The following is a 12,713-nucleotide window of genomic DNA, read 5'->3' on the forward strand; positions in this document are numbered from 1 at the left end:
CATACAATGAAGCGAAACAAGAATCAGCATGGAATGTAAATGAAAAATAAGTGCAAACCATAAATGAATTGTAAAATAAAGTTCATAAATCGTGAATAATTATGGCAAGATTTCTTTCTTTATGGTAGAGCGAAAGGCCTTCTGTTTGTGTGTGTGTGTGTTTTTTTTTTTTCATAGATTTTATTGAATGTATATGACATTACAAGCTACAGCATAAAGGAAGATATACAATTTTCATGCAACGTTTGTGAAAACAAAAGCCATGTAGCCTGTGCCTAGTGTGCCTAGGTGGGTTGTATGGCTATGACACTGCTAATAAAATAATATACAACATAAATGAAAAGAGAGAAAATAAAACTCTTGTTATGGAGGGACCTTGAGATTCAGGGGAATGGGAATGCAGAAAAAGGAGGGAGGGGAGTAGGGAAAGGAGGGGGGGGGGATTACACCACTTTGTTATTGGAGGACACTGTAGCGGTAATTCACGTTAAGGTATGAGCTGGTTACTCTCGAAGGGTGTACATTGTTGGGATACTAATGGATGTGGGCGGTGGATGGGAACGTTGTATTGGTTGAAGGAATTTGAGTTTGTCAATATATGAGACAATTGTTGGATATATCCTCTTGCCCTAAAGTCGTGCAGGGAGTCCCGTAATATGCAAAAGAAGTTTTGAAATTGTTGAGTTCCTCTTGTGATAGGGTGCCTTCTATTGTTAAAGCCTAAGGCCGGCCATACACGGTTAACAGGCATGCTAAATGTACCGGTACAACCAGCCTGCCAAATTCTCTTACGACTCTTTATTTAGCCCCCTTAGGCCAGGCCTATTTAGACCCCTTGAAATTTTCTACATTTTGTCATGTTGCAACCAAAAATATAAATGGATTTTATTGGGATTTTATGTGATAGACCAACACACAGTGGCACATAATTGTGAAGTGGAAGGAAAATAATAAAAGGTTTTAATTTTTTTTTTTCATCAAGAGGGTGAAAATTTTGCCTATTCTTCCTTGCAAAATAGCTCAAGTTCTGTCAGATTGGATGGAGAGTGTCTGTGAACAGAAATGTTCAAGTCTTGCCCCAGATTCTTAATTGGTCTGGACTATGACTGGGCCATTCTAACACATGAAAATGCTTTGATCTAAACCATTCCATTGTAGCTCTGGCTGTATATTTAGGGACGTTGTCCTGCTGGAAGGTGAACCTCCACCCCAGTTTCAGGTCTTTTGCAAACTCTAAAGCCCTGTACACACGGGCCAGAATCTCGTCAGGAAAAAAACTTTGTTTTTCCTGACGCGATTCTTGGCAAGAATCTCTTGCCGCCCGAGTGTACAGACACTCCGTTCAAAAGAACCGTGGTTCTTTTGAAAGGCAAGAACGCAATGACGTCATCGTGTACGACGAACATGCACTCGTCGCATTCGATGCCGCCGCCATTTTGCTGCACCCTACCTATGCTTAGGAAGTTACCGCGCATCAAAGTCATTTTAAGCATGCGTGGGTTTCTACGGCAACAGGTAAGTATACACACGCTCGGGTAAGTATACACACGTGCCGAGATTCACAACGAGAAAATAGAGAGCAGATTCTCTATTTTTCTCGTCAAGATTCTGGGCAGTTTTCTTGCTGGTTCTTGCCGAGAAAACCGAGCGTGTGTACGAGGCTTAACAGGTTTTCTTCTAAGATTGCCCTGTATTTGGCTCCATCCATCTTCCCATCAACTCTGACCAGCTTCCCTGTCCCTGTCCCTGTTGAAGAAAAGCATCCCCACAACATGAAGCTGCCACCACCGTGTTCAGGGTGATTTTGCTTTTAGGCCAAAAAGTAAAATTTTGGTCTCATCTGACCAGAGCACCTTCTTCCACATGTTTGTTGTGACCCCCACATGGCTTCTCGCAAACGGGACTTTTTATGGATTTCCTTCAACAATAGCTTTCTTCTTGCCACTCTTCCATAAAGGCCAGATTTGTGGAGTGCACGACTAATAGTTGCCTGTGAACAGATTCTCCCATCCAGGGTTACCATGGGCCTCTTGGCTGCTTCTCTGATTAATGCTCTCCTTGCCCGGCCTGTCAGTTTAGGTGGACGGCCATGTCTTGGTAGGTTTGCAGTTGTTCCATACTCTTTCCATTTTTGGATGATGGATTGCTCCGTGAGATGTTGAAAACCTGGGATATTTGTTTTATAACCTAAACATCTCCACAACTTTATCCCTGACCTGGCTGGTGTGTTCCTTGGCCTTTGTGATGCTGTTTGTTCACTAAGGTTCTCTAACAAACCTCAGTGGGCTTCACAGAACAGCTGAGATGAAATTACACACATGTGGAATTATTTACTAATTAAGTGACTTCTGAAGGCAATTGGTTCCACAAGATTTTAGTTTGGGGGTATCAGAGTAAAGGGGTTCAATACAAATGCATGCCACACTTTTCAGATATTTATTTGTAAACAAAAAAATGGAAAACCATTTATCATTGACCGTCCACTTGACAATTATGTGCCACTTTGTGTCAGTGTAGCACATAAAATCCCAATAAAAGCTGTAACATCACAAAATGTGGAAAATTTCAAGGGACATGAATATTCTTTTAAGGCACTGTAGGCATACAAGGAATTATGCTAACAATTCAATCATGTATTGCGCATTCATTTATTTAAAGACAGCTGAATCTTGTTTTTAACCTTTCTAGCAAAATGTTTGGACTAATAATAATTTATTTGAACCTCTTCTTTTTTTGATATGTTTCATGATTGTAAATTGTTTCACTTCATTGTATGTGGCAATGATCTTGAACTATCGTGATATCACGGGCGTAGGGAAGCTACATTATAATTTATTTCTGTTTCCTATTATATCAGAGTTATGTACAGTCTGATTTCATCATTTACAATTCTAATGATACATCTAACCCTGGTTGAAAACTTGGGCTGATATTTAAAAATTTGGAGCAAAGAGCAACCACTCCTTGCTTTATATAAAAGAAGAAATCTTATTTGTAGGTTCGTGATCATCAGTTCTAGTCTGTCTGCTGTGAATTTTCAGGATCAATTTCTCCATAGTGTCTGAAGCTACAGAAGTTATTGAGGGCTGAGCAATCGTATCATTTAAATGTAAATTTTTTCAAGCCTATGCCTCTTTTCAATCTTATTTTATTGGAAGGTATGGTAAGATAATACAGATTAACGTTGTTGCAGTGTAAAACAATGATGCCAATTACACATAATGCAGCCAAGGTAAAACAGACAAATTTACATTCGGACTGAAACTCCACGCTTAAGTCTTCTTAAGAAGTGACAGTGAAAAACAAATTATTAAAGTAATATTCCTCCAAGCCTATATCTCTTAATGAACAGCGTAAAAATACTTTTTATCTTTCCTGTTTCCCACACCACTAGACACCACTCTGTTCATTAGCAATCATCCTCCAGGGTCCGCAATGCCCAGTATATAGTTTAAAGCACAGGTGTCCAGCACAAGGCCCGCAGGCCAAATCCGCCCCCCCCCCCCAGGCCATTTCTTGTGGCCCTCGCACCTCTCCTGCAGCTGCATAAGCTGCTTACTTTCAAGCAATGCATCCAGCTTCTTCCCAGCAGCATAAGATAAGGGGGTGCACTGTGATGTAAGGAAGAGTGGGAGACCCAACCTTTGATGGTAGGGTGGCTCTTGACATCTAATGTATGGGGAGGGGATGCGCTGAACATCTAATCTTGCAGATACAACCGGCCCTTTTGAGGACAATCGTAATGCTGATGCGGCCCACGATGAAATTTGAGTTTGACACCCCTGGTCTAAAGGGTCCCCCCACAGTTCACAGTAGTTCCTCTCTCTGACCTCCCCCCACTTCAGAATACAGAAATACTGAGTACATCAGGAGGAGGAACCAGTGAAAGTTGTAGAGGAACCAAAAGGTTAACACTTGTGGCAAGTGTCAGTTTCCCTGTGGACTGTGGAGGAAATTTTCAAAAGAAGTCTCTTAACAGCGAAGGCACCAGAAAAGGTAAGTATTTAAAGATGTTTAGGTTATATAGATATCCTTTGCCTGGGTACAGTTAAAGCATTTGCCCTTTAAGGGCCAAGTTTACTTTTGTTAAGAAAAAAAATGATATATAGCCCCCTGTCCTTATCAAATAATAAATATAATTACAGCTGGTCTGCTGTCAGAAGCAGCCAGGTTGCATAGCATATTGTCTTTTTTGGAAGTACGCACAGAGCTTGGGGTTGAAGTGGCACTTCTGCAATGGCTGGGACTGGCGCATGTATGGATGCACGAACACCACCCATCCCCGCCTGCAGATATGTGAAGTCCTAATTGTCTGCAGCTCACATCTGTAGTTGTATATTTATAGTAATCCTCTGAGCATTGTTCATTTTGTTAATATACGATTAAAACTAAAACAATTCAGATGACTAAAATACGACTAAAACTGCATTTTAGTCAAAAGACTATGACTAAAATGATGTCGAAATTTGACATCAAAATAAGCACTAAGTCATGGCTAAATCTGTGTCTGTAGTGCATGCTCAAACCTTAAAATATTACTAAAGTCAGATTTTTTTTTTTATTATTATTAAAATAACAAATGTTATACTTGCCTGCTCTGTGCAGTGATATTGCACAGAGTGGCCCGATACTTCTCTTCTGGGGTCCCCGTTAGCAATCTTGGCTCCTACTGGAGCCCCGCCACAGCTTTAGATGTTCCGCGCCAACATGGTCCAGGAACACCGCGTGGCACGCGCACCCCGGCCTGGTAGGCCTCATCGCCAGGGGGCTGTGATGTGTGGTCACCCTGAAGGTGGGCGCCACACCAGGAACAAGAACCCCGCCTAATGGCGTCTGCTCCAGAAGTACCTTCCCCCAGCATGCCCCGCAAGGGAAAACCCCTCCTGATTGGCTGCTGGCAAGAGGCACCCCAGCCTGGACTCCACTGCTGCCATCTACTGCCCTGGGGTGGAATAACACCCCAGGAACATCAAAATGAGCCCACAGTACAGCCCAGCTGAAACAGAGACCCAATTTAGACAAATCAACTGGATGAGAGCTAACTAACTCTCTCATCCCCCTTAAATCCTCCTGTACCTGAAAGTACACAGGCGCAACATTTTTTTTTTTACGACAACCATAGACAGCCGCTAGCTATGGGGAGAAACGTTGTGCGCACGCTCCCGACCTGTGTGTGTCTATGGAGCCGCGCTCCATAGACTTACACAGCAGGACTTAGGCCTGCCCCCCACTTCCTCTTCTCTATATTTGATTGACAGCAGCAAGAGCCAATGGCTCCTGCTGCTTCTAGAACACTGTGTGAAGAGGAAGAAAGGAGAGAATATATGCAGCCGTGCACAGCACTGATCTCTTTTCCTCTCTCTTACTCTTCACACAGGGAAAAAATGAAAACTTTTTTATCTTAATGCAAAAAATGCATTATGGTAAAAAAACATTTTAGGTTTAGTAACACTTTAATACCATAAATAATATGTTATTCGATTTTTACTCCAGGAGTATATAAGGAGTTTGGAAATTCTAGAGAAATGCTCAAATAATGCATTACAATTTAACAAAACCCATTAGATCAGTGGTTCTCAACCTGTCTAGTGCTGTGACCCCTTGATAACATGTCCCAAGTTGTGGGGACCCCTAACAGTAAAATAATTTTCATAGCGTGGGTTGTCGGCTTGGCAAGACAAGTAATTTGTGCCCCTAACCCATGGACATTTAGCACTCCCTGAGTCCCTTCCATTCGTACAGTATTCAAATCCCTTATGGTAAATTTTAGAATGTACCACTCTTTCTCTTTGTTCTTCTTTCTTTCCATTTTATCTCTCTCTATGCAATTTTTTTTTACCCCCTCTAGACATCTTTCATGTTCTTTCTCCCCCATTTTCTTTGTCCCTCCCCCCTCTTTTCCTCTCCCTTCTATGTACTCTCTATTTTTATTCCTTCTCTTACTCCTGGGTTTGGGGGGGGGGGGGGCATGAGAGGCAGTGCTGGTGGGGGGTGGGACCTTTTCAGGATCAGTGTCCTATGCTGGGAGAGTTCTGATCAGCCAACTTAGGTGCACTTGATCAAGGTCACCTGCTGATCTGAGAACTGTAGTGGGCAACTATAATCACAGGTAGTGTTACTCACTGTGTCTCTCCAACATTTTTGGTGTCTTGTAGCAGTGACACCTATGCCAAAATCAGGAGATGGGGTCTCCTCCAGCCCCTCCCATTTCACATTCCTTACCAGTCACATTCCTTACCAGTCCATTGAAATGAATGAGAGCCGTATGTCGCTCTACTCTCTGCACCCCACCTATGCCGTGAATAGGGTGACCACGTTTCCAAACTACCATTCAGGGACATCCTCCTTTCCGAAAAATCAGCTTGTGCTGTAACGAATCACAGCACAGTGATTGGACACAAGAGGCAGGATTTATTATTTCTCCAATCACAAGCAGGGGGTGGGATTGTGCTCCTCCAGGCATTCCCGCCCAGGACAGGTACTGTCAGTGAGTAAAGTGGTGATGTGGCAGCCTTTTTTGGGGGTATCAGATTGGCCGTGGGGGGGTTGCCGTGTCAGTTTCATTCAGGGACACTGTATTGTCCTGGAATGAATGTGCCGGGACAGACCTACAAAATGCGGGACTGTCCCGGGCAAACTGGGACACGTGGTCACCCTAGCCGGCTGCCAAGAGGCTGAGTGGGTGGCTGAGGGCTCCAGGAACACCCCGGTTGGGTGGCCACAGGCTCCAGGAACAACCCGGATGGGTGGCCAGAGGCTCCAGGGACAGCCCTGCTGGTCGGCTGCGAAAATGCTGGAAGAGCAGCGCAGGCTTCAGGAACAGCCCAGAATTCGGCGACCCCCTGGCAAATCATCATTCGACCCCCGAGGGGGTCCCGACCCGCAGGTTGAGAACCACTGCATTAGAGTTTAGTCAAATAAGATGTACTGTAGATTTAGGTAGACTAAAATACTACTAACATTAAAACAATTCAGATGACTAAAATACAACTGAAACTAAAATGGCATTTTATTCAAAAGACTATGACTAAAATTAATTTGACGTCAAAATTACCAGCTCTGAGCACATATACATACACATGCGATGATATTTTAATGTGGATAATTAGAGGTTTTTTTCCCAATTATGTTCCGTTCTGTTTGGCCAGTCACCCAGTATTAGACCCTGTATGGCTTTTACATGTGGTCAGATTTTCAGGGAAGAGTCCATAAAGAAAATATACTCTTTATTACTTCTCTTGGAGATCATGTTAAATGTCTTTTAAGGGGACACAGCCATCTAATCACTTTCTCCTATAGGCACCCGCCCAGCTTCATGGCTCTATGGTTAATTGTAAATGATGCTAGACATCACTGAGTTTACTGAATAAGTGAAAAACAGAGCTGATAATGGGTTAAATGTTTATACAATCAGCCAATCAAAATTGTTTACAAGAAGTAAACCTTGCACACTGTTAATGAAGTTACATTGTTCCAAGCTATATGTGAGTACTATAGAACACCTCCATCTCTGTTATGGAAGGGCGGAGAATGTGTTGTGTAGCCCTGCCCTAGGGCGACAACCCTACTTCTCCATAGATACTGTAATGTAAGTGAGAATTGGCTCCCTATGACAGGAAAAATGTTGGTGGCAGGATCACCAGGTGAAAGTAAAGGAAAAGCCTAAACATGAAAACTAATGCAACAGCCACATCCAGTGACTGGTAGGCTACATAATCTTTTTTCCTAGCGTTTTATACACTTAAAGTATAACTAAAGGCAAATCCTTTTTTTTTTTTTTTTTTTTGGATACAGTGGAGAGGGATTAGAACACCTGTCAGTTTTTATTGTAGTCTGTGTCCCTGTTAAGGACAATAAGTGCCGGTTTACACTACAGCGACTTGGGATCCGACTTGTGTCGCGCGACATGAGAAATTCCATTGAAGTGAATGAGAGTCGTATGTCGCTCCGACTTCAGAAAAGGTTCCTGTACTACTTCAAGGCGACTTCTAGGCAACTTGTACCCATTGATTTCAATGTTAGTCGCCTCCAAAGTCGGATCACTGTCTTAACTGAAGCAACTTTACAGGAAGAGAAAATCGTTTTCTCAGGCAAACCCCTCCCTCCCACAGAGCTGATAATTGTTTGATTGGCCACTGGCAAAGTCGCCTGTCCTGGAGGCAACTTGAAGTTGCGTTTATAAGTCGCTCTGTCGTCTCGCAAAGTCGTGTTGCCCCTTGTGTGAACCGACACTCACCCTCTCTATTATTCCTGTTTACCATTATTATTGAAATTGAAAGTAAATAAATAAAACTTATTTTGGGTTGTCCCCAGATAAGTAATAGAGGAGAAATCATCCAATGCGGACACTAGTTCTGGTGACCTGGGGGTCCCCAAGGAATTCCCCTAAAGTAATTTATTTATTTTTTGCTTTAAAAATAACAAACATGTTATACTTGCCTATTCTGTTGCAGTTGATTTGCACAGAGCAACCCAGATCCTCCTCTTCTCGGGTCTCCGCTTGAGCTCCTGTCCCCTCCCTCCTGTTGAGTGCCTCCACAGTAAGCAGCTTGCTATGGGGGCACCAAGCTGAGTCACAGCTCCCTGTGTCTATTCAGACATGGAGCCTTGATGTGACCACGCCCCTTTCCCTCCTGATTGGCTGACTGATTTTGATTGACAGCAATGGGAGCTAATGGCGCCCACGCTGCTGTCTCAACCAATGAGGAGGGGTGTCCCAGGCAGACGAGACACTCGTGCAAAATCGATGGATAGAGATGGCACTTAGGTAATTATTAGGGGGGCTGCACACAGAAGGCTTTGTATCTCAATGCATTAAAGGGGTTGTAAAGGTAAATGTTTTTTCACCTTAATGCATCCTATGCATTAAGGTGAAAAAACATCCGACAATACCGCCCCGTTTTACTTACATGACCCCTCGAAAGTCCCGCGCTCGTCCCCGTCATCCTCTTCGGTTCCCAGCCTGGCCGTTGATTGGCTACACTGGATGGATTGAAAGCAGCGCAGCCATTGGCTGGAGCTGCTGTCAATCACATCCAATGACTCGGCGGGGCCAAGTGATACAGTTGGCGGCTATGGCCGCCGCTGTATCACGGCAGCGCGTCCGTAAGAGCTTTCCACCATGCTCGCTCGCTCGCATGAAGGTGGAAAGCTCTTGCAGGGGGGGGGGGGGCCATGACAGCCGCCGAGGGACCCCAGAAGACGTGGATCGTTTAATTTGCAGGGATTTCCTCTCACTTCCTGTTTGGCCATGGGACAGGAAGTGAAGAGAAATCTCTGCAATGGGACACATTTGGTGAAAAACAATCTGCCAGGGGTTATAACCCTCTTACTGTATCCATAATGAAATAAATATATATATATTTTAGTTCCACATTAATGCTCTTTGAACAGCATGATTTCTCTTTGCTTTCACCCTGATTGATCTAGATAGCCCTCTGTTTATTTCACAGGGGTACTGATTTCCAGTAAGTATTTTAATGGTTATGAATCAGTGAATAATGCCGTGTCCACCCTTGTAATGTTTTTCAGGTTTTAATTTATCTAGATGCACACTGTGAAGTGGGAATTAATTGGTATGCCTCATTAATAGCCCCCATAGCCCACGACAGGTAAAGTGTAAATGTTTGTTAGAAATAATTGTGTTGGCTTGCAGTAAACAGGGTGCATCAGTGGCAGGCTTAGGCCACAAAGAGATGTAATGAAGTGCATTAGCTGTAATTAGATGTAATGAGATGCTGAGAGGCATAAATGAAGATTCTATGACTGACACACATGATGCTAACACTGGTTACTTCATAAAAAAAATTGGCTTTAGGACGGGCTTTATTTGTGTCAGCGCCGTATGTACACCTTTTGCAGCAGCTGAAATTACCTGGCAGATTTTCCATTTTCGAATTTCTTCCAAGTCAAGGAATCATGGCAGTGTAGTGGCAGCAAATTACTCAGCTAGACTGACAGATCTGAGCAAAAGCCTTTTCTGCAGAGTTCTGTTCTGTCTCGTAATGTGCACAGGCCAGTAATCAGACCATTATCATGGGTCAGGAGCTTTACATTGTTATCATTGCTGTACATCATTTACTTCCTACTGGAAGGTTTCATTACTTATTACTGATATAGCACCAACATTTTCTGTGGCACTGTACAAAGTGCAGGCGATATCATCTGCTGGTGTGTGATAGCAGTAATGTCACAGTCCTTAGGGCTGCTTATAAGGCCAATGGTAGATCACCATTGTATTGATACGGGGGGTGGGAGGGAACTTTTTGCTTGTGCTGTAAGCTCCAAAATATTATGCAGCACTTCATACAGTATATGGAAGCATTTCTCCCCATTACACATACAATACAGTTTGACTTTCTGAGAAAGAAGAGTTTTACTTTGCTCTTTCCAGACCTTAGATATACACAGCTCTACCAGACAAAAGAGCCAGGATGGTGAGCTGACTTTTCTCTGCCTCACTTAAAGTGATTGTAAACCCTCACATATACCCAGTGACTGGCCTCAGGTGATGCACAGAGATGAAACACATCCTCCTACATAAGTTTTACCTGTTTATTTACAGTCATGTGTGCTGTTTATCCATGTAAAACACAGAGATGCCCTTGCAGTTACACACTATACAAGAGCTCTGAGAGCTGATTGGAGGGAAGGGACACACCCCCCTTCACACAGTACACAGGAACAGAGCTGAGGCTGTCAATCAACTGGAGGTCCTTCCCCTGTCACCTATTTTGTCTTGGTGTCAGGAAAAGTTGTCAGAAGTGATTCATGTTGATAGCAGAGGAACTAGACAGCAGAAAGAAACGATACTTAGGCCGGGTTCACATATGTGTGGCTGCAGTTTTCAGTCTGGGGTCCAGTGTGTTTCTGTTCACCGGTTCAGGTGCAATTCAAGGACAAATTTTTTGCCTGCATTCGCACCTGAGCCGGACCCAAATACGCACAGGACCCTTTTTGAAACCACACTGCGGCTGCCTCAGACATGTGTGAACCGGCTTCACTGAGAGCCAGTCACATTCACATGTCATACAAATTGGATTCCGCATCCAATTCGCATATATGTGAACCCTGCCTTGGTGAGAGGCAAGTAAATACTATAGAAATGTGTTCTTTGTTTAGATTTCATGTCTGAGGTTTGCAAACACTTTAAGCAACACATTCTGGTCACGTCCATTGTAAGTGTAATGGGTTTTATATGTCGTGCAATTTATCCCATGGGAAGTGCACTGAAAACACAGCAAGGAGGATTTTATTAGAAGATAGATGAACATGGAGCCATTATAAGCAACAAACTAGAACTTTTCTAGTTTTAGGTGTAGGTGCCTTAAAGTGTGCCTTAAAGTTGCTGTAAACCTGCAAGATGAAATAGTATGCATAGCATACTAGCTCATTATGAATTACTTACCTTCGATCAAAGCCTCTGCAGCGGTCCTCTTACACCACTCCGGCCGGCGACTTTGCCCCTGGAGTTGCCTCCGGGTTTCGTGGGCTCCGGCGCTGTGATTGGCCGGAGCCGCGATGACGTCACTCCCGCGTGGGAGCCGCCGGACGTCCTGTACTTGCTGTTGCTTCAGTGCGCATGTCCCGATGACGTTGGCACATGCAGATACAGGGGGATATCTCCTAAATCATGCAGGTTTAGGAGATATCTGGGGGTAGCAACAGGTAAGCCTTACTATAGGCTTACCTGTAGTAAAAAGTGGTTGTAAAGGGTTTCCAACCACTTTAAGCACAGAAATAGACGCAGATCCAAGGTGCTGCTGGGTGGCTGTCTGACACAAATAAAGACTTGCTAACATTAACATTCACACAGCACCAGCCTGAACATAAAATTGATACATAGCTGTAGAATATATTAAAATCAACACTTTAATAAGCAAAACAAGAATAGTCTATAAACTGGAACGGGTACACTTCCATTATAGCTGTGAATTGTATTCTAGTTTTTCAGGCGAGATTTGATTACCATTACAATGTTTGCTGCAGGTTTCTCAGAAATGTTTTATTCACATGGATGTGAGCCGATTTCCCTTTGGCTTCGTTTTTTTGGTACTTTTTCATTACTGTTGAATAAGCATGCATAGCTGAAATTGGTGTGGAAGTCTATTTCCTCACACAGTTCTAACAACTGACTTAAATGAAAGACCTTCCACATAAATGCTTTCTCTGCACTCTTGTCACACGCCACATCACTTCTTAAAGGGACACCTAAAATATGATGAGCATGGGCACCCAATGTTCATCAAAGTGCAAAATAGTGCTGCAGTGGTGGTCAAAGAAACCACAATTTCTGTGATTCCGACCCATACCACAAACCACTTGTGAACCACGTAGTATACCCTAGCACATGTACTGTAAAAAAAATATATACATATACAGTAGACTGCTCCTCCACACACTGGACTTGCTGTCACTGTAAACCAGAGGTACTTGACTTTTGCCAGCTCATAAACTATATGCAAATGTAGCAAAGCAGGGTAAAGTTTAATGATGTTGTACAAAGTGATTCAAGAATTTTAAATCCTCTCTTAAAGTAGACCTGAACTCAATTTTTTTTTTATTGGGAACATCTATATATGTTAATTATTCCTGAGCAGTGCCCTGAAAAATTTCTCTAGATTTACTCCTAAAAATAAAAAAACAATGCCCTTTCTGTATGTAAGGGTACCTAGGTATGCCCATGTTTACCACCTTATAACTGTATATCTGCA

The 12,713-nt window shown here is 43.1% G+C and overlaps 1 protein-coding gene across 2 annotated transcripts in view; it reads left to right on the forward strand.

The window, feature by feature from the left end:
• The window catches only part of GALNT7 (polypeptide N-acetylgalactosaminyltransferase 7), a 270,914-nt gene that overhangs the window by 191,962 nt on the left and 66,239 nt on the right, over positions 1-12,713 (forward strand). For both annotated transcript variants that reach the window (XM_040333340.1, XM_040333330.1), the window contains exon 5: positions 9,532-9,611. In XM_040333340.1, the coding sequence (XP_040189274.1) occupies positions 9,532-9,611 (80 nt within the window). The remainder of the gene's footprint in view (positions 1-9,531; positions 9,612-12,713) is intronic.

Source organism: Rana temporaria, chromosome 1 (assembly GCF_905171775.1).
Source record: "Rana temporaria chromosome 1, aRanTem1.1, whole genome shotgun sequence".
Taxonomy (NCBI): Eukaryota; Metazoa; Chordata; class Amphibia; order Anura; family Ranidae; genus Rana; species Rana temporaria.